Source organism: Neomonachus schauinslandi, chromosome 15, assembly GCF_002201575.2.
Source record: "Neomonachus schauinslandi chromosome 15, ASM220157v2, whole genome shotgun sequence".
NCBI classification, from domain to species: domain Eukaryota; kingdom Metazoa; phylum Chordata; class Mammalia; order Carnivora; family Phocidae; genus Neomonachus; species Neomonachus schauinslandi.
Window position 1 is genome coordinate 15,015,449 of NC_058417.1, and position 22,788 is coordinate 15,038,236.

At 42.5% G+C, this 22,788-nt stretch overlaps 1 protein-coding gene across 4 annotated transcripts in view; it reads left to right on the plus strand.

Annotated features, from left to right (window-relative positions):
* Nucleotides 1–17,444, plus strand: part of CRK (CRK proto-oncogene, adaptor protein) — a 29,994-nt gene extending 12,550 nt beyond the window's left edge. For 2 of the 4 annotated variants that reach the window (XM_021704140.1, XM_044921618.1), the window contains exon 3: nt 13,717–17,358. In XM_021704140.1, the coding sequence (XP_021559815.1) occupies nt 13,717–13,854 (138 nt within the window). In that variant the 3' untranslated portion in view covers nt 13,855–17,358. Of the gene's footprint in view, nt 1–13,716; nt 17,359–17,397 lie in introns of those variants that run through there. The other 2 variants (XR_002481135.1, XM_021704141.1) reach the window with 2 other exon arrangements.
* Nucleotides 17,445–22,788: the final 5,344 nt, after the last annotated feature.

Here is a 22,788-nt window from a genome sequence, read left to right on the forward strand (position 1 = left end):
AAGAACAGCAGGTTTCCTTGGTTTTTGTGTGGTGCATTTTATTTATTTATTTTTAATTTAAAAAATTTTTTTTTATTTGAGAGAGAGAGTGAAATAGAGAGCACAAGAGGGGGTAGGGTCAGAGGGAGAAGCAGACTCCCCACCGAGCAGGGAGCCTGATGCGGGACTCGATCCCGGAACTCCGGGATCATGACCCGAGCCAAAGGCAGCTGCCCAACAAACTGAGCCACCCAGGTGCCCCTCGTTTGGTGCATTTTACAGGCAGGAAGCCAGTTCTTCCTGAGGAGTAAATTCCTGCCTTTTACTGGTATATAGTTATCCCTGGTAGCCCATCTCCTCTGGCCAGCCATTGCATTGTATCTATTCCTTTATTCCTCTCTTTGGTATTCACAGCTTTGTCTCTTACCTTCTCCCTCCCTCCCTTTCTGAGTTATACAGACCTAGTGGTTCAGTGTAAAAGCTTGTACAAAAGTGGCATGCTATCTCATCTTTCAGAACCTACTGATAGAACTTGAATGTAAGTAAGTAGCTAACTTTCATAAGTACAGGCTGAAGTTATGTGAGTACAGACTAGCAGAGAAGGGGCAAAAGTGCATTTTTATAAACTGAAATCTCTAAATGCTGTTTCCTTTGGGTCTTGTTCATATACTGGGAGTAAGAGCTGCCTTCTGCCTGAGTAGAAGTGTTAGCCTACAGAATAAACTAGGATTTATTTGAACCCGTTTCTGATATTACTGGATTTGAAATTTTTCTTTTAAATTCTGGATAGTGGATGCATAGAGGGCTAGCTGAGTCTTAGAGGTTTGACTGAAAAATGTATTTTTATTTTTATTTATTTATTTTTAAGATTTTATTTGTCTGACAGAGCACAACAGGGGGAGCGGCAGGCAGAGTGAGAGGGAGAAGCATGCTCCCCACTGAGTAGGGAGCCCGATGCGGGGCTCGATCCCAGAACCCTGGGATCATGACAGGAGCCAAAGGCAGATGCTTCACCGCCTGAGCCACCCAGGCGCCCTGAAAAATGTATTTATAAAGTGCTTATTTTTTGAGATCATGTTGTGACTTAAAAGTATCATGTCTCTGCTTTGAGGAGAAATGAAATGTACAGGTCACACCATTTTTTCCCCACTTTGAGTTTGGAGGATAAGGAAAACAGAAGTTTCTCGCCTCATGTTTTCATTTAAGCAGATGATGTCAACATCCAACATGGTGCTCTGCACATGGCAGATGTGACTCGACATTTATTGCAGACCTTGTTAGCACTGGGCTGGAGTATGAAAAATAGCAGTCATGAAACAAGCCAGTTAACAGCCAGGAAAGAATAGTTATCACATTAATTTTGTTTCCATTTGCATTCCCTCCCTCCCTTCCTTATTTCCTTTTTATTTACTTCTTTATTTTAAAGATTTTATTTATTTGTCAGAGAGCGAGAGAGAGTTGGATGCTTAACTGATGGAGCCACCCAGGCACCCCTCCTTTTTTTTTTTTTTTTTTTTAATGTTTTATTTATTTATTCATGAGAGTCAGAGAGAGAGAGGCAGAGGCAGAGGGAGAAGCAGGCTCCCCGCCTAGCAGGGAGCCCGATGCGGGACTCAATCCCAGGACCCTGGGATCATGACCTGAGCCGAAGGCAGACGCTTAACCATCTGAGCCACCCAGGCGCCCCCCGCTTTTTTTTTTTAAACCCCTCCTTTTTTTTAAATTTATTTTTCTAAGTAGGCTTAATGTGGGGCTTGAACTCATGATCCTGAGATCAAGACCTGAGCTGAGATCAAGAGTTGGACACAACCAACTGAGACACCCAGGTGCCTGTCTTTTTTTTTTTTAAAGATTTATTTTATTATATTTTTTATTAAAGATTTTATTTATTTGAGAGAGAGCATGAGCAGAGGGAGGGGCAGAGGGAGAGAGACAGGCAGACTCCCTGTTGAGCGGGGAGCCCAACTTGGGGCTTGATCCCAGGACTCCGAGATCATGACCTCAGGCATCCCAAAGATTTTATTTTATTTTATTTTATTTTATTTTATTTTATTTTTTAAGATTTTATTTATTTGCGAGAGAGACAATGAGAGACAGAGAGCATGAGAGGGAGGAGGGTCAGAGGGAGAAGCAGACTCCCTGCTGAGCAGGGAGCCTGATGTGGGACTCGATCCCGGGACTCCAGGATCATGACCTGAGCCGAAGGCAGTCGCTTAACCAACTGAGCCACCCAAAGATTTTATTTTATTTTATTTTATTTTATTTTATTTTTTTAAAGATTTTATTTATTTATTTGAGAGAGAGAATGAGATAGAGAGCATGAGAGGGGGGAGGGTCAGAGAGAGAGGCAGACTCCCTGCTGAGCAGGGAGCCCGACGTGGGACTCGATCCCGGGACTCCAGGATCATGACCTGAGCCGAAGGCAGTCGCTTAACCAACTGAGCCACCCAGACGCCCCACCAAAGATTTTATTTTTAAGTGATGACTCCATCCAGTGCGGGGCTTGACTTCAACCCAATCCCAAGACCAAGAGTTATATGCTCTACCAACTGAGCCAGCCAGGTGCCCCTGCGTTTTCTTTCTTTTCTCCCTTTCTTTCTTTTTTTATTTATTCATGAGAGACAGAGGCAGAGGGAAAAGTAGGCTCCCCGTGGACCAGGGAGCCCGATGCAGGACTCGATCCCAGGACTCTGGGATCATGACCTGAGCTGAAGGCAGATGCTTAACCGACTGAGCTACCCAGCTGCCCTGCATTTTCTTTCTTAAAGAGAATTGTTTTTTAATGATGCCTGCCTCGATTAGAGGCTTTAGTGCTAAAAATGGTTGAGCTACTCTTCCTGTTGTGAAACATAAATCTTGTGAAATAAATAAGTAGAAAATAGTTTCAGTAAGTTTTGTTTTTTGGTTAGACACTGGTTTTTTTGTTTTTTGGTTTTTTTTAAAGATTTTATTTATTCATTTGAGATAGAGCATGAGCAGGGGGAGAGGCAGAGGGAGAAGCAGGCTCCCCACTGAGCCAGGAGCCCGATGTGGAGCTCGATCCCAGGACCCCGGGATCATGACCTGAGCCGAAGGCAGATGCTTAACCATCTGAGCCACCCAGGGGCCCTAGATACTGGTTTTGAGCCACATATATTGATTGATTGCTGAAGATGGCCTCTTTCAGGTTAGAATATAATAACCTAATGTATTTAAAAACATGGTGTCAGTTTAGCATCATAGAATTTTAGAGAAGGAAAGGACCTTAGATATTTTTATTTATTGTATAAAAATAACTGATGTTTAGACATGTTGGATTGTTCAGACTATTTGGAGGTAGAGATAGAATGAACCCAAATCTACTGTGGTACTTTTTCTACCATACCCAATTCAATCTGTGATTCTTCCTGTTTTATAACAGTGCTGTTGCCCTCCTCAGAATAGGTTTTGTGTAGTCTCACTGACAGCATGTCCTCAGTTGTACTGTATGCAAGGACAGTTGTGCTGTCAGTACAGTAGCTAAGTTGTTTACAGTTCTACTTTCCCATCTCTGGGTTTTTATAAGAGCTGATGCCTTGTCCCTGTTGAGGTGAGGCTGGGAGATAAGAGTAGGAGGGTCTGGTGTTCTGACCTTAGCATTCTCGTTAAACAAAACCATTCATTGCTATATATGACCCACTGTAAATCGAGATCTGTAGACTAGTTAGGTACATTTTAGTGGAATTTTACACTTAACTTGAAATTGATAAATTAGAATCATTGCATTTTACAATTGGGCAGGGCCCTAGAGATACCGTGTTAGACCAGCAGTCTTCAGACTGCTTCTCAGTGTCCCTAGGGAGAGGGGGAAGCCAAGGGTGCAAGGCCCTGGGTTCCCTCTCTTGCTTCAACCAAAGCAACTTTGTTTTTAACTGTGTTACATATTCGGATCTCTCTAAGATTTTCTTTCTTTTTTTTTTTTTAAGATTTTATTTATTTATTTGACAGATAGCGAGAGCAGGAACACAAGCAGGGGGAGTGGGAGAGGGAGAAGCAGGCTCCCCGCCAAGCAGGGAACCCGACGTGGGACTCGATCCCGGGACTCTGGGATCATGACCTGAGCCGAAGGCAGACGCTTAACGACTGAGCCACCCAGGCGCCCAAGAAAAGGATTTCTGTACTTAAATCTGAAAAACGGGTTTCAAGAACCACCTGCCCTCACCTTAAAGATGAAATTTTGCTGCATTGGTACATTTGCTATAACAACAGTTCCCCAGTAGAAAATAAATAATTATTAGATATTTCCTCTTTTCCTACCCACCAGATTTCTGTAGTAGGGATGCAGGCTGTAGAAAGTAGGGATTGATTCTAGCTAATCAGAGTAGGGGTATTCCTCTGCCCACTATAGTTCTGTGGGTCAGTCATTCATATCCAGGGGAGTATAACTAAATCAGATACCATCTGTTCCATTCCAGAGCCCCCAAGATTTTAAACATGAAGATACGCCAAATGTTTTGAAGAAGAGATACTGGAAATAACACTAGAAGAGTGCAGAGGCACCTTTCATTTTTTGTTTAATGGCACCTTGCAGCTGGAATAGGATGAATCTTGTGCATTGCAGGTGTTAAATTTTTTCAATGCCTCTGTAGACTGTCCAGAACAATCACATTACTTCTATTTATTTATTTATTTATTTTAAAGATTTTATTTATTTATTTGACAGAGAAAGAGCACAAGCAGGGGAGTGGCAGGCAGAGGCAGAGGGAGAAGCAGGCTCCCCACAGAGCAGGGGGAGCCTGATGTGGGACTCGTTCCAGGACCCTGGGATCATGACCTGAGCTGAAGGCAGTCGCTTAACCAACTGAGCCACCCAGGCGCCCAATCACATTACTTTTAAATGTACTAATAGCATAACTTACGTTCTTTGATTCAACCTGGCATTTTGCCTTTGATAGACGATAAGACTTTAGAATCATCAAGGAGTTTCTCATGTGTTCTTAGGCTTGAACCTGTTCCTCGGCACAGAAGGGTGAGGTTGTAAAGTGCTTTAGGTCCCTGATTATCTGCATTAGTGGCTGCAACAACTCTGTATCTCCTCATGTGGAAATCTGTAAAACCTAAGTTGGTAAGGCCTTTTGACCTATGCGTAGGAATTTGGAGTAAAGACCCCAATTTTCCCTTTGTTAGAAAAAAAAATGAGATTGGAAAGTATAAGAACACGAGTGGCAAGTTCTTGCTCTGTCAGTTTGTCTTTTTCTGGAATTGTAGCAATGGATTTCTGTATTGTTCATTGAGACAGGTATCTGCCTTTCCTCTCCTTTCTGTCCTTGGACATTACCTTTATTTCAGCTCATAGAATCTCACTTGGAAAGGACTTCAGAAGTAAACTGATCTAGCCTCTCAGACATTAAAGGCAGGCCTTCTGGTATCTTCACAGATGATTTCTAAGCATTTGTTTGGATATCTCTACTTTTGGAGAACCTGCTGTCAACACAGGAGTATAGTCCAGAGGTTCCAAACTTTCTTGGTTCATAACACCTTTAGTGTCTGAGTAATATTTCACCGTGTCCCAGGTCAAAAGAAATAGTTAACAGTTGGCATCGATTAGATAGATAGGTTCAAACAAATTAAATATTTATATCCTAATAACTTAGTACCCACTTGAAAAAAAACATAATGGAAAGAAAACAGTATTTTAATTTTAAATAACTGTAATTACTGTTAAGTAATAAGACATGTACATCTGTTAGACACCATACAGTTTCTCAAACCTCGGGATTATATTGAACACTGCTACCCTGATTTCTTGTTACACACTAATTTCAAATTTAATTAATTTCATGAGGTACTTGTTTTTTATCTTAGCAACTGCCAAAACCCAGCTTTGCAAAGAGGTGACATCTTTGAAAGGAATGTAATGCAGTCTCATGGAGAAATTGTCAATTGCCTTGAGCTAGTAGTTCAGATGGCATAATATATGTCAAGTATTGCTGTTTCCCTCAAAATTGTATTTTATGGCATCTTCTGAATTTGCTACAATGCCTCTGACACCATACAGTTTGGGAGCCTTGGGTCAAGTTCATTGTGTTAGTTTTTAGAAAATTCTTTTTGTTTAGCTAGAAAGGTGCCTAGTATATGTAGTTACCTCCGCAACTTGCACCAAGGGGATCGGGAACTTAGTTTTAGGCATTATCAGCTGTTGAGCTACAGAAGATCTTTTCTTATTTGGACTAGAACTAGGGTGAGACCTGTTTTCCAGGATTTGTTAGGATGCTTTTTCTCTTCACCTGGAAGCCTACCAGTTAAATCTCAAAGACCTGCCACGTTCTATCAATACAGCCCATGACCATTTCAGTCTGTCTCTGAGGCAAGTGGATCATTGAAGCTGAATTGTTCTCATTTGTTTCCATTGATTTGAAAGACTGTAGATGCACCCTGTATATTACCTGTTCCTTAGATAAGGGATCCACAAACTTTTTCAGTAAAGGACTTTACAGGCCATACGGTTTCTGTCACAACCACTCAACTGTCATTGCAGCAAAACAGCCTTAGACAAAACAACAAATGAGCTTGTTGTGTTCTAGTAGAACTGTTTACAAAAACAGACAGCAAGCTGGATTTGGCTCATGGGCCATAGTTTGCTGACCCTTGTTTTAGATTGCTGTCATTTTCTTTTTTTTAAAGATTTATTTATTTATTTGAGAGAGTGAGAATGAGAGAGAGAACATGAGGGGGGGTGGGTCAGAGGGAGAAGCAGGCTCCTCGCTGAGCAGGGAGCCTGATGCGGGACTCGATCCCGGGACTCCAGGATCATGACCTGAGCTGAAGGCAGCTGCCCAACCAACTGAGCCACCCAGGCGCCCGATTGCTGTCATTTTCTTAACTTTTATTCTCCTTCAGCCAAATCTTGAAATATTTACTAAGTATGTTCTTGGTGTGTTTGAAAATGTTTGAGGATAAGGCCTCTGTATTCCATCTCTCTGTGTGCTTTTCCCTGGCTCTATTTATGTGAATTTGTGTTTCCTGTCCTGAGGTCACTGGAATCCTGCAGCAAGTCAGGATCAAAGGAACACTGGCAACTGTTAGATAGTAGGGACAGAAACTAGAAAAGTGGTCACCTGGGGTTACACCAGCAAAGGAGTCAGACAGATCCCTGATGTCTCCTGTTTAACGACTAGCAAAAATTAATGCTGTCTGGGTTCCAGTTTTGTTCTCAGCTATCATGGGAACTTACTGGTGAATATCAGTTGAGTAATCTTTTGTTCCTGAACCAACTGTAGATTTGACTACCTGTGTACCAAGATTGTGATTTACCTTGGGAACTACACAGAGCTAGGGAAGAAACCAGTTTTCATCAAGTTCCCTAAGTGAAAAAACTGAAGTACCAACATTCAGTCCTCTTTATAGATGATGCCATGATTGATTTGCAGACTTGCTCCGAAGGATGTGATACGGGATCAGGAAGCTGAGAAGCTGACCGGACAATATAACAGTACCTCAGTGAAAGAATTCTCACTGTCTCTTCTTTACAAGGTGGTAGTGAGGTCTGCCTCATAAAAAGAAAGGTTAACTGCCTTGTGCTTCAAATACTATATAAGGTCTTTCTTGTTCATTGGTAGCAAATTAGGATTTTTTCCATCTATGACTTGAATTTTGAAATCAGTAGTGTTAGAACTACAGTTACTACTACACTCACTGCAGTATGTTTGCTTGTATCTTAAGATTATAGCATTTTGGGGGCAAGTATTCCGTTTTGCTTTCTTCATCTTTGAAATAGTTTGCCAGGCTTCAAACCCATATTATGTCCCCCTTCACCCACCCTGGCCTGGCCTTGGGAATTCTGCGTTACTGAGTTGTTGCCTACCAGGAGGAGGAGCGTAAATTCTCATGTTGTTTGAGTTGGAGAAAGAACTGCACTGAGTGTAGCACGGTGTTTTCAGACTGCCCTGTCCCCTCCTGCACTACCCCAACCTGCACCCGCCAAGCTTGACAGCCATCTATTCTTCAAACTGTGGAAGCACTTGGGTCTCATGTGATCTAAGGATAGTCATGTTGCCTTTGGGATTTGTCTTTTCTTGACCCCAGGAGTCCCCATGTGTTTTTGACTATTTCAGGAGAAAGACTCCATAAGATACAAAGGGTTATTTAATTTTTTTTTTTTTAAGATTTTATTTATTCATTTGAGACACAGAGATACAGAGAGAGAGTGAGAGCGTGACCAGGGGTAGAGGCAGAGGGAGAGGGAGAAGCAGGCTCCCTGCCGAGCCAGGAGCCCAACATGGGGCTCGATCCCAGGACCCCGGGACCACAACCCGAGCCGAAGGCAGACGCTTAACCATCTGAGCCACCCAGGCGCCCAAAGGGTTATTTAATTTTAATAAGGTCTTTCTCAAAGTATTTGTACTTTAAGGCCACTTTGGATAGGTTAATTAGCTCAATTGACTGCTTCCAACTTTTTTATCCATTTAAAAATCAGAACCATTAAAAAAAAAAAAAGAATCGTTTTGGAGTTGTGGCATAGCCTTTGTTTTCACCCCCTGATATTTGGGCCTCTCTGCCAAGAACCTAATCAACTGTAAAAAAAAAAAAAAAAAGATTTTGGATTTCAGAATATGGTGTGGTTTTCTGAGCCTCTGTAGGGTAGAACCAAGAGACTGTGTACATTAGAGATGATGGCTCTGATGTTATCCAAAGGTCTAATCTGTACATAATCATCCCCCTCCCTGCCAATGACATCTTGCAATGTAGGAACCCCTATTGTTTCTCCCTTTGAACTCTGAAAGAAGAAAAGTCTGAAGGCAGATCAGAGGTTCCGTCCTGCTTGTGAAGAAGCCTGGTGTAGTTCTGTGGTACTGATAAACAGCAAGAGGCTGGTCTAGTCCACATTTCAACCTACCCTTCACTTCTTAGAGCTCTGTAGGATGCAATTTGAGATAGCACTTTAAATGCTCAAGAATAGGGTGCCTGGGTGGCTCAGTTGTTAAGCGTCTGTCTTCGGCTCAGGTCAGGATCCCAGAGTCCTGGGATCGGGCCCCACATCGGGCTCCCCGCTCAGCAGGAAGCCTGCTTCTCCCTCTCCCACTCCCCCTGCTTGTGTTCCCTCTCTCGCTGTCTCTCTCTCTCAAATAAATAAAATCTTTTTAAAAAAAATAAATAGGGACGCCTGGGTGGCTCAGTCGTTAAGCGTCTGCCTTCATCTCAGGTCGTGACCCCAGGGTCCTGGGATCGAGCCCCACGTCGGGCTCCCTGCTCGGCAGGAAGCCTGCTTCTCCCTCTCCCACTCCCCCTGCTTGTGTTCCTTCTCTCGCTGTGTCTCTCTTTGTCAAATAAATAAAAATCTTCTTTTTAAAAAAAAGAAATAAAAATCTTTAAAATAAATAAATGCTTAAGGATAAAAACAATATAGCATTGAGAGAAAAGAGAAGTGTTTAAACCTATACCCAGTTTTGCTATCAAGTAGAATGGTGGGGTTAAGGATATATCCTGAAGAACCATCTTTTTTTTTTTTTTAAGATTGATTTATTATATAGAGCGTGCACATGTGCATGCGTGTGAGCAGGGGGAGGGGCAAGGGGAGAGGGAGAGAGAATCTCTAGTAGACTCCCCGCTGAGCGTGGAGCCCAGCGTGGGGCTCAATCCCATGACCCGGAGATCACGACCTGATCTGAAATCAAGAGTTGGACACTTGGGGTGCCTGGGTGGCTCAGTTGGTTAAGTGGCTGCCTTAGACTCAGGTCGTGATCCTGGGGTCCTGGGATCGAGCCCCACATCTGGCTCCCTGCTTAGCGGAGAGCCTGTTTCTCCCTCTCCCTCTGCCTGCCACTCTGCCTACTTGTGCTCTCTATCTGTCAAATAAATAAAATCTTTAAAAAAAAAAAAAGAGTTGGACGCTTAACCAACTGAGCCACCCAGGTGCCCCCTAAAGAACCATCTTCTAAAAAACACCTAGGGGGAGCCTGGCGGCTCAGTCGTTAAGAGTCTGCCTTCGGCTCAGGTCATGATCCCAGGGTCCTGGGATGGAGCCCCGCATCGGGCTCCCTGCTCAGCGGAAGGCCTGCTTCTCCCTCTCCCACTCCCCCTGCTTGTGTTCCTGCTCTCGCTCTGTCTCTCTCTGTCAAATAAAATCTTCAAAAAATAAAAAAACACCTAGGAAATCTGGGTAAAATTCTTCTTTTCATCTTTTCAAAAAGTTTTTAAAGATTATTTATTTATTTATTCAAGAGAGAGCAAGAGGGAGAAGCAGACTCCCTGCTGAGCAGGAAGCCCATTGGGCTGGATCCTAGGACCCTGGCACCATGACCTGAGCCCAAAGCAGATGCTTACCCAACTGAGCCACCCAGGTGCCCCATCTTTTCATTAGATATGAAATCAATCATTTGGTAAAAAGTACTGATGCTGAGTATACAACTTGGAGTTTACGTGTATATGCACGTATGGGATAACCACCCAGATGAAAATATAGAACATTTCCAGCACTCCAGAATGTTCCCTCATGTACCTTTTGTGTGTTTTTAATATCAGTAAAATGATGAATTTAGATATGATAGCTGTTAGGGATGTTAGCTGGGATGTTGTCAAAGTAGCTTCCCCCCGACCCCCAGCCCCAAAGAAGCTCTACACCTAATGTGGGGCTTGAACTCACTACCCCATCAAGAGTCACATGCTGTACTGACTGAAGCAGTCAGGTGCCCTGTCAAGCCAGCTTCTTAAATTGGCCCCTTTGTCCCCATCTGGGAGGAACCTAACATGAGTGGCAGTTTAGATTTTTGACATGAGTACATGAGCATACACATCCCCCAACCATTTTTCTCTTTCTTAAGGTTAGGGACTTCTATTATTCTGGGTCCAGCTTTCAGAATAGCACTTAGCATGATGTGTTTTTTAACAGAAAGTACAGGGGCGCCTGGGTGGCGTAGTCGGTTAAGTCTGTGACTCTTGGTTTCAGCTCAGGTCATGGTCTCAGCCTTCTGAGATCCAGCTTCCTGCTCCGTGCTCAGCGAGGAGTCTGCCTCAGATTCTCTCCCTCTGCCCCTCCCTTTTGGGAGCTCTCTCTCTCTCTCTCAGATAAATATATAAAAATATAAATATTAACATAAATAAATCTTTTAAAAAACAAAATACAAATAAATACTAAGATGGGGAAAAGAAGTACTGCACTTGATATAATTGACCTTAACGTGGCAAGGGGCTTAGCAGCATAGTGACATTAATTCCAGTGGGGTGGGGGGTGGGGGGGACAGTCAAGGATAGTTGACAGGTCGGAAACAAGGAAAATTCACTACAGAGTAGTCAGATGTTATCAAGTGGATGTTGTTCCTGATGCAATACTGCAAGAGTTTAAAAGAGCAGGTAAGATAAAGTCAGAACTCATGGGGTGCCTGGCTGGCCCGGTAAGTTGCTAGAGCATGATGACACTTGAGCTTGGGGTTGTGAGTTTGAGCCCCACGTTGGGCGTAGAGTTTACTTAAAAAATAAAGTCTGAGAACTAGAATTGGGGGTATAAGAACAACCTTCAGATTGTTTTTACTAGCTAGGAAATTTTCACTTTGAGGTCCTGGTCTTTCTTTCCCCAGGAGACTAGGAAGATCTTGACTTGTCATGGTTGACTTGCTTGGGTGTCAGGAACTTTGAATTAGAAGATTGCTGATAACAAAGAACCCTGGTGCTCAGTAGCCTGTAGGGACTGGATGTGCTTGCAAGGATGGGTATGCAGTATCATCCCTTTCTTCTCCCCTTACCCTGTCAGCCTTAATCTTCCCAACATCAGCAGACTGAGCTGCTGCCTTTTCTCACTCTTGTATCTTCCCTTTTATGTCAGATATTCTCTAGTTTCTGTCTTCCTTTTCTCAGCATCCTATGACCCCCACAATCTTTGGCCTCTGTGGTTGTCAGTAGTTCTTTAGGAAATTATAGGTCAGTAGGCAAGCTGTTTGTCCTGTGAGGAGATCAAGCTGTGTTTTTTTTTTTTTTTAAAGATTTTATTTATTTATTTGAGAGAGAGAATGAGAGAGAGAGAGCATGAGAGGAGGGAGGGTCAGAGGCAGAAGCAGACTCCCTGCCGATCAGGGAGCCCAATGCGGGACTCGATCCCGGGACTCCAGGATCATGACCTGAGCCGAAGGCAGTCGCCTAACCAACTGAGCCACCCAGGCGCCCTGAGATCAAGCTGGTTTTACAGAAGGCCCTGGTCCTAGACTTGAGTTGACTTTGGCCAGTAGTTGATACGGTAGAAACATAAATTGGCTTTGGAGCTGATACTTCTGAGCTCAAATCCCAGCCTTGCTAGTGGCTGTGTGACCTCAGGTATATCTGTAATTGCTCTGAACCTCGGTTTTTTCATCTATAAAATGTAAAAATTCCTGTCTTACAAGGTTATTATAATGACTAGAAGTTAATTTATATAAAGTATTCTGTACAGTAGGGGCACCTGACTGGCTCAATCAGTAGAGCATGCAACTCTTGATCTCTTGAGTTCCAGCCGCACGTTGGGCATGGAGCCTACTTTATTTATTTATTTATTTATTTAAAAGATATTTATTTGTCAGAGAGAGAGACAGCGAGAGAGGGAACACAAGCAGGGGGAGTGGGAGAGGGAGAAGCAGGCTTCCCACAGAGCAGGGAGCCCAATGTGGGGCTCGATCCCAGGACCTTGAGATCATGACCTGAGCTGAAGGCAGTCGCTTACCGACTGAGCCACCCAGGCGCCCTGGAGCCTACTTTAAAAAAAAAAAAAAAATCCTTTACAGTACTTAGTGAAAGTTCAATAAATAGTAGTTACTAACTTAATGAAGCCAAATGAACAGTTACGCTTAGAAACCTCTTGTAGCCTCAGAACTCAAGATTTTGATAATCAAAGCATAATGTTCTTTAGTCCAGTATCTCACCACTTACCTCACCATTGTTCAGTATTTTGCCACAAGATGAATCCATTCATCAGACTGATTTTGTCTTAAGTTTTATAGAATAGTGGTATATCCTAGATTGTCAAAACTTTATAGTTGATGTTGCAAAGGAAAGCTTTTCATATACAAGCAAAAATATGATGTCTCCTTATTGTTCGTGAATAGGTACCGAGTGGCACTGAGGGAGCAACAAGGTCTGTTAGTACATGGTGGGGTGGGGATGGGGAGCTGGCAGGCAGTGGCCTGCCAAGTAGAGCTTGATGAAGAAGGTAGGGGCTTTGCAGAGAGCTGATGGAATTTGGAGTTTTAACCTTTACCTTCCCAGGTGGGAAAAGCCTTGCCTTGGGAGGAAGGTGATAGGAACACTTCATTTTCTGGGACCAAATGAAGTTGCATTCCATGAGGACCTTCTGCTCTGCAGGCAGTAGCAGGCAGTGATCCATGCACATGAGTGGTTGGGGATTGCACTGCTGTTATATGCCAGTGAGGGTAAGGGACCTCTTCCCCTAGGCCGCAGCCTGTGGGGCAAGGAGGAAGCTAAGGGCAGTGGGTACCAAGAAAAGGAATACTGGGTCATTCTAGTTGGGATTGCTCATCCAAAGATGATTAAAATTTCCAAAAAAGTATCATTTTCTAGGATCCTTTCTATTTTCTGTACTCTGTTTTTCTGCACTGCTAAAGTCTCTTCTTCCTTCTGCCTGCACTAACCACAAGTAATCAGTCTGTTGGCTGGGGCTTGGGAGGCAGCAAATAGCCATTTCTGTAATGTCAGCCCTAGAGCAATCACGTGGGCAGGGTATGCCTAACCAGAGAATGGAGTTTTTCAGTTTGCATTCATAACTGGAAATAAAGCACTTTCCTTATTCTCCTCCTGCAGGTCGGTGAGCTGGTAAAGGTTACGAAGATTAATGTGAGTGGTCAGTGGGAAGGGGAGTGTAATGGCAAACGAGGTCACTTCCCATTCACACATGTCCGTCTGCTGGATCAACAGAATCCTGATGAGGACTTCAGCTGAGTATAGCTCAACTAACAGTTTTGCTGACAGATGGGAACAATCTTTTTTTTTTTTCCCCCGATTGTCATCTATACAGTTTTCTTACAGATGTCAAAGCAGTCTAGTTTATATAAGCATTCTCTTACCTGTGATCTTTTTAGACTGAATTACATCTCTAGTCTCATTTACCATATTCAGGGTACGAAACTGGAGGGCTCGTGTGTTAACTTCTGAATTGGCAATTTTAGGTGGTAACAGCCATGCCTGAGTGTATCAGAAGGGATGGATATTTTGCCTGCTTTCCCTCTGGTAGTGCAAATCAACCTGTGGAAAACTGATGGACAGGAGAGGAATATTGCACGCTGCTTACCCTGATTTATTCAATGGTTTTGTTTTCATTTTGAAACGATGCTATCAAATGGCAATAGACTGTTCCCTTCCACCCCCATGAAGTAATCTTGCACCGTGTGAATAGTAAGTACCCAGTGGGATTGCTTTTTCATTTATAGAACATGACCACTGTATGACTCATTCTGACAGTTCAAATCCTGAGATTTCTGAGGACACTACTAGAGGCATTTGTCTTCCTTTCTAGTCAATGCTTCATACTTTCTCTTGGGATTCTTTAAATCCTTGTCATTCTTTTCCCCCAAACCTACAAATAGGTTCATTCTCAAGAAAAGTGTTTCTTTTCATTCCAGATGACAAGCAGGATGTGCAGAGCACTTTATTCAGTGCATAGCTTTAAGCCAGTATTGGATTCACTGAGTGGACACCCAAACTCCCAGCTTTCTGCCTTCCCTCAAGGGGTCATAGTAGGTTCACACTGCTACCACAGCTAAATAGACTCCTGGCTAATGGGATCCAGCAGGGCCATTTCTCCTGAGTGCCAGTATCCTATTAGGGGACTCTTTGAAATTCTTAGCTTCTACTTGCTTAGAGTGGAAGGACCAATCACTTAGACTATTCCATAGATGGTTGTAGGGCCAAATTCTGCCCTTTGCTTTATATGCAACTTGTATAAAAGTCAAGTTAAAATTACATGAGTTTGGGGTAGGGTTAGCGCTTTGAAAAACATTTGAACCAATCATGAATTACTTATGTATTATTCATTTTACATGGCCAGAATAGTGCTTGAAGTGCATTACATTATCAACTGCCTTCATTTTTGGCTCTTTTTCTTTATGTTCCAGTTTAGTTTACAAATCCTTTTAAGTATGGAATGGTTTATATGGGGTCAGGTGCTCCAAAGAATAGACTTCTGAGACCAAAAATGACCTAGGCTATTTAGACTACAATATGAAACCTTCAAAGTTAGTTCCCAGTCTAGGAAGGCACTTACTGGTCTATGGTGTGATATGACCCATAGAAACACCTTATATTTTGCTTTGGGCCTCATTTTAGAAAAGTAATGTATCTTTCTAATTGTTTTTACATAGGTTAATGATTAATATGCATTCTTTGAACATATACCAAATCATGGTATCCCAGTGACTAGCACAATACCTGGCATAGTCGGTGTGCAGATGTTTGTGTGAGTGAATGAGGGGTATGCAGAAGCTCTTTATATGGCACAGGGAAGCCAGCTGACACAGGATTACATACCACAAGCAAACTAATGAGTTGACGCTAATGTATTTTTACCTCACACTAAGGTAATGCTTGATAAAGACATTAATATTCAACTTTTAAAAGTTAGCACAGTGCAATGCACATAGTGGGTGCTCAATAATGTTAAATGAACAGATTTGCAATACTAGACTTAATTCCATCTCACTACTCTTAAATTTTCAGTTAGAGCATAGATACTGTAAAATCCAAATCCAAATACACATTAAAATCTTGTTTTCCTGAAAGTATGACATCTAAAATACTTGTAGAAAAACCTTGTCATAAACTGATTTGAATGTTTGTATTTTCTTTTGCCTTTGACTTTGATATTGGCTTGTAATGTCTCTTTTTGTTATGTAATATTAGTGGAACATTCAACTCTACCCAAATCATAAGAATTTTTCAATGATCAGTTGTCTGAAGCCATTATATGAACTGTTAGGTTGGATTTGGCTGGGTGTGATAGTTGTTGGACCTTAAATCAAAGGACTCCTAGGAAGTATCTTCCAAAAGCAAATGCTAGAATCCGATTCCAGTGCATATGTACATTGTCACAGAGCAAAGTAAACTGTAATTGGCTGCTATATTTTATAATCATTTCTGCAAAAGCCCAGTTTTTGGATACTAATATTTGACATGGTTAATTCTTATTAATGTGTTGGAATTGTTTATTGTTAATAATGCAAATAGATAATTTTTAATTATCCTTAAGTAACATTTCACTATTAATGGTTTGAAATGGGTGGTAAGCAAACCAGTTTGAAATAAAATATGAACATGTGCCATTGTATTATAACACTATACACTTTCTTGACAGTTAAATTTAAAAAAAATGTTTTTTTGTAGCATGTATTGTATATGTTTATAGTATATGTAGTAAATAAAAATATGGCCAAATGTTTGGCTTGGTGATCTTTTGAAGAAAGTAATCTTTGAATATTTTTCACAAAAGAGCTAAATCTTTTATGCTTAGGGAGTAAGAGGTGTGTTCATTCAACAGCCTACAATCAATCATATAATCAGATAAAGAAGCAATTATACATAATCTGTAGGTACTCATTAAAGATGAGGTTGATCGTTGGTGATATTTTGAAGGGTCTCCAGAAATCATGAAATAAATTGATTTGAGACAAATGTAAGAGTGATTATGTAATGATCAGAAAGCTGGAATAATGTGGACAGAGAACATCAGATTTGTCCAGAAATGGTTATATGTGGGTGTAAAGAAAATAAGGATATGGTAGGGGGCTTTATAAAGCAAATGAGAAATTTAGATGTTATATAATGGGTTTTTAGAATGTTAGTGTAGATAATAGTATAATTTCTCCTTTTTTATGTAAGTAGCACATTTTCAGAATAGATAATTTAGTAAATAAAGAAAAGGTCAAACATTATGTTCTTTCCATCGTTTCTCAAAGCATGTGTGTATGTAGAGACACAGTGTGACACTATGTATACCTAAAGGGTTGACATTATACTCTAGTTTTGTGTCCTACCGGTGGTGAAGTTTTAAAATGAGAAGGACAGGGGAGCCTGGCTGGCTCAGTCAAACCATGCAATTCTTGACCTTGGGGTCTTGAGTTCAAGCCCCACACTGGGCGTAGGTATTACTTTTTAAAAAAATGAAATGAAAAGGACAAGCTTTGCCAGTTACTTATACAGTATTCTGCCTTGGCCCCAAAATAAAACATCTCATTACTGCTGTAGACATAGCAGATTGTCAACCCAGAGTTAAATAAAGGAATCTCCTCCAAAGGGAGCCAACTTTGGCATACACAAGCTTAACAGCAAGGTGATTTAAGTATGTTTCAACTTTTTATCGATAAAAATAAAGTGTTAAAATCTTGTTTTAATATGTTGAGTGTTGGGGTTCCTTCACATAACCTTGAGTGCTCATACCGACTCCTGTATTTATCACCCTGATTTTCAGATTAAATTCTATTCCTCTTACAGATATGAAGAGAGAAGCCCCCTCCATAGAAGAAAACGTGAAAATAGGCCTCTTAAGTTTGGCAGGAGGAGGCTAAGTATTTGGACTTCTACTGCCATGCATACCCTGAAGATAAAAAGAATGGGTGGAGGGCAAACAGGAACTAACTATCAAGAAGTGAGGTTCAGGGGCGCCTGGGTGGCTCAGTAATTAAGCATCTGCCTTCAGCTCAGGTCATGATCTGGGTCCTGGGATCGAGCCCCGCATCGGGCTCCCTGCTCAGCGGGAAGCCTGCTTCTCCCTTTCCCACTCCCCCTGCTTGTGTTCCCTCTCTCACTATATCTCTCTGTCAAATAAATAAAACCTTAAAAAAAAAAAAGTGAGGTTCAGGGGCACCTGGGTGGCTCAGTCAGCTGAGCGTCTCTCTCTTAGTTTTGGCTTGGGTCATGATCTTAGAGTTGTGGGATCGAGCCCCGCATCAGGCTCTGCACTCAACGAGGAGTCTGCTTGAGATTCTTTCCCTCTCCCTCTGTCCGCCCCCCCCAAATAAATAAAAGTGGGGCACCTGGGTGGCTCAGTCGGTTAAGTGTCTGCCTTCGGCTCAGGTCATGATCTCAGGGTCCTGAGATCGAGCCCTGCATTGGGCTTTCTGCTCGGTGGGGAATCTGCTTCTCTCTCTCTCTCCCCCTCTACCCCTTCCCACCACTTGTTCCCTCTCTCAAATAAATAAAATCTTTAAACAAAAGGTGAGGTTCATAAAAAAGAGCCAATGCTTGAGGATCCTCTAGGGATATAGGATGAAGGCAAGCAAAAATGAGCACTCAGGCTGGCTTTTAGTCAAGGGGACGCTTCCAATATTTCTGTGGTGGTCCTGATTTTCTTAGATTTGAGATCTGCATTAATCCTATAAAAGTGAGCTCTAGAATATTGACTAAATGGTCAAAGGTAAACTGACTTGGACAGAATTTTTTCTGTCCTCCCACTTCAAATGGGGAAGACTTTGGACATTTAGCTTTCTGGGAGTAGGAGGAGAATAGTTGTATATCAGGCATGTGGAGGTTGACTTGTTCAAAGCCTCTGTTTACTTTGGAAAAATTTTATGGAGTTTCTAGCTTCATTTCAAGCTGGTGACCCAGATAGGCTTCTCCAAGGTTCTGAGTACTAGGCAAGGAAACTAGGAAAGTAAAACCCTGAGTTGAGATTAAGATGGGCTCCTCCTCTCTGTTTTAAGCCAGGAAAGTCTGTGAGTGAAAATGAATTTGGTGCTATATAAGGGTATAATACTGTTTGTTGCATACCTTTGGGCTGCCCTAGTGTTCTCTCTGATGCGGATTGAGCTTCCTAGAGTTGCTGTGCTGTTTGTACAGGTTTTCATACACAGTGCTACCTCCCTCTCCCCCTAGACCTCCAGCCTAACTGCAGGCTTCCCATGAGCCCTTAACGCTTGGGAGCCCTAACACAAAGTCTTGGCTGGTGTTGCTACAGTGTCTAAAGATTACCTACCGTGGGGTGATAGCAATCTTGACCTCACTCATCTTTTTGGAATTCTTTGTTTTGAGAGAGTATCACACGAACCTAAGGATACCTGTAGTGCCAGAGAAAGAGGTTGTTCCAAATATGAAGTATTTTAGTAAATAAATAAGAAGTACTCCTCTGTTGTCACCAAAGGGAGAAATTGACTCCATATTTTGTGGGCTATTTAGCTGTCAGGGCTAACTGGGTGCTTCTGTGACTAGTTTTGACCAGGCTAGAGCAGTTCTGTGTGTGGTGGCTCCTGTACAGAATAGATCCTTGCCCTTGTGAATCTTACATTCTAGGAGTAGCAGGACAAAATCCACACCCATAACTCCCATGGGGGCCCGTGGTGACATTCTGAAAGTAAGTGTTCCGTCCAGGTCACCAGACACAGCTTGGTGGGCAGCAGCTTTTTGTGAATAACCACTTGGAAAAGGCCCCCCTTCCTCTATGTGGACAGCCCCATGCCAGGCTCATGGCTTGACAAGTGCCAATAAGAGTGTGATTTGGATTACAACCCCTCTTGCCTCCTCAACTGAGTGCCCTTGTCTGGTGCATGACTGTACATGACCATAAATAGCTTTGATGATTCTGTTTAATGTTCCAGTTGCCTGCCCATTTATAGACGTCTCTCCCCCCCATGTCCCCCTCATCACCAAATTCTGTCAGCTCTGCCTCCAAAATACTCCCTTTATGCCTCTGTCACCACCACCCAAGCAGCTGTCTTCCGTGTGGACCACTGTGACAACCTCTTCTTGGCCACTCACTTTTCCTCATCTGTTCATTAGAGAGCAACCAGGATGGCCTTCCTTGGCAGACTTGATCATGGCATTCCCTTGCTTAAAAAATCCTTTAGTGCTGGGGCACCTGGGTGGCTCAGTTGGTTAAGCGACTGCCTTCGGCTCGGGTCATGATCCTGGAGTCCCGGGATCGAGTCCCGCATCGGGCTCCCTGCTCGGCAGGGAGTCTGCTCCTCCCTCTGACCCTCCTCCCTCTCATGCTCTGTCTCTCATTCTCTCTGTCTCAAATAAATGAGTAAAATCTTTAAAAAAAAAAAAAAAAAAAAAAATCCTTTAGTGCTTCCTCTTAATCATACACAGTCTGCATTCCATACAATGGAAGTGCTCACCTTTTCCTCAGCCTGCCTTAGTCTCTGCTCCTGGCAGGCTTTCCTTTCAGCTTCTCAGATGAGGGGCACCTGGCTGGCTCTAGCATGCTACTCTTGATTTTGGGGTCGTGAGTTCAAGCCCCATGTTGGGCATAGTGATTACTTAAAGGAGGGGAGCAAATCAGCTTCTCAGATGAAAGCCCTTGCCCATTCTAAGACCTCCCTCCCCCCAACTCTGATCTACTGTCTTGGTTCCAGCTTAAATGTTACTTCCTCAGAGATGCCTTCCCTGAATCCCTAAATCTCATCAGTCACATCATTTACCTTCATGGTGGTCATCTCATACTGTAATTATATATTTCTTTTTTTTTTTTACATTATAATTTTTTTTTTTAAGATTTTTTATTTATTTGCGAGAGAGAGAATGAGAGACAGCATGAGAGGGCGGAGGGTCAGAGGGAGAAGCAGACTCCCTGCTTAGCAGGGAGCCCGATGTGGGACTCGATCCCAGGACTCCAGGATCATGACCTGAGCCGAAGGCAGTCGCTCAACCAACTGAGCCACCCAGGTGCCCTGTGATTATATATTTCTGTGGTAATTACATTCCATCTCTGTTAGACTGTAAGTCCACTCCAGCAGGGCAGGAGCTACATGTGATTTGTTCATTCCACCTTGAGAGTCCAGCACAGAGCCTGGCTCACAGCAGACAATACATGTTTATTGAACGAAGAATGTTTCCTTCAGAGTTTTTAGTGCTGGGGAACAGGGACCCAGCCGATTACCTCTCAGCTGCTGTCTCTAGTTTTCCTGATCTTGTGTTTGCTCAAAGACCAGGTTCATTTTAATGTGAGAGTAAAACCCATTTAGGAATGTCCTTCTGTTGCAGAAACATGAAATGCTTGTTAAAGCCTAGTCTCAAGGGTTTGGGTCCTTTCCTGTGGCCATGTTCCTTTCCTTTTGCATAGGAGAGGTGACTGGATCACTTAGAGGGGACCTATATTCATAAATGAAGATTATTCACTGGTTGTATCTTTTTAATTTTAATTCCAGTGTGAACATACAGTGCTATATTAGTTTCAGGCGTATGATACAGTGATCCAACAGTTCCATACGTTACTCAGTGCTCATCACGACAAGTGCACTCTTGGGGCGTCTGGCTGTCTCAGTCCAGAGAGCATGTGACTCTTGATCTCAGGGTTGTGAGTTCAAGCCCCACATTGAGTGTAGAGATTACTTAACTAAAAAAAAAAAAAAGTGCATTCTTAACCCCCTTTACCCATTTCACCCATCCCTCTACCCTCCTCCCCTCTGGTAACCATCAGTTCTCTATAGTTAAGAGTCTTTTTTTTGGTTTGTCTCTTTCTCCTTTGTTCATTTACTTTGTTTCTGAAATTCTATGTGGGAGTGAAATCATACAGTATTTGTCTTTATCTGACTGGCTTATTTTATTTAGCATTATACTCTCCAGTTCCATCCATGTTATTGGGAATGGCAAGATTTCTTTTTTTTTTTTTTCTTTAAGCACCCCAACTCTTTTTTTAAGTGTCTTTTTTTTTTTTTTTTTGAGAGAAAGGGAGAGAGCGAGGGAGTGTGGGATTGGGGAGGGGCAGAGGGAGAGGGAGAAAGAATCTGAAGCAGACTCCGCACTGAGTGCATAATCTGATGCCAGGTTCGATCTCAAGACCACGAGATCGTGACCTGAGCCAAAACCAAGATGCGGACAGTTAACCCAGTGAGCCACCCAGGCACCCCTGACTTTTTTTTTTTGCGAAGATTCCATTTTTTTTATGACTGAATAATATTCCTGTGTGTGTGTGCGCTGTACCTCACATCTTTATCCATTCATCAATCGATAGATACTTGCTTGGGCTGCTTCCATAGTTTGGCTATTGTAAATAATGCTGCAGTAAACCTAGGGGTGCATATATCTCTTTGAATTAGTGTTTCCGTATTCTTTGGGTAAATACCCAGTAGGGCAATTACTGGATGATAGGGTAGTGCCATTTTTAACTTTTTGAGGGAACTCCATAAGGTTTTCCACAATGGCGCACCAGTTTGCATTCCCACTAACAGTGCATATGGGTTCCTCACTAGTTGTCTTATTTTTAATTTCTAGTTTTCATAGTACTTTCTTTTTCTTTTCCTTTTTTAAAAGATTTTATTTATTTATTTGACAGAGAGAGAGTGCAGAAGCAGGTGAAGCGGCAGGCAGAGGGAGAGGGAGAAGCAGCCTAACCACTGAGCGGGGAGCCCGATGTGGGGCTCGATCCCAGGACCCTGGGATCATGACCTGAGCTGAAGGCAGACGCTTAACTGAGCCACTCAGGCATCCTTAGCAATACTTTCAAAAAGACCAAACCCCGTTACCAATAATGTCAAGATTACATCCAAATTATTTTGGCCTAAAATGCCGATTGTAATGGAAGTAGCTTAATATGTCCTGGACACTATTCAAAGTAATTACTTCTTACCTTGCTATTTGGGTCTCAATAACATAAACCTCAGAGGCAGCAAGTCAAGAATGCAGCTAAAAGAGGCAAGGTCCTTGTGAATTCTTTCTGTAAATTATAGGAAAGGGCATGACCCCACTCTAGTATCAAGGTGGGTTGGAAATAAAGAGAAAATTGGCCTGAGTCTGGGGCCCACATCCTTTTAGGAGCCTTGTGATAGAACAAGAAAGAAGGAGAAAGCCAGATCCCATCCCCCAAAAAGAATGTAAAAAGAGGAAGTGGTTTATTTAAATTCTTTGGCCACATCTTTTCTTCCAGTAGAATCAAGTTCTTCCTCCACT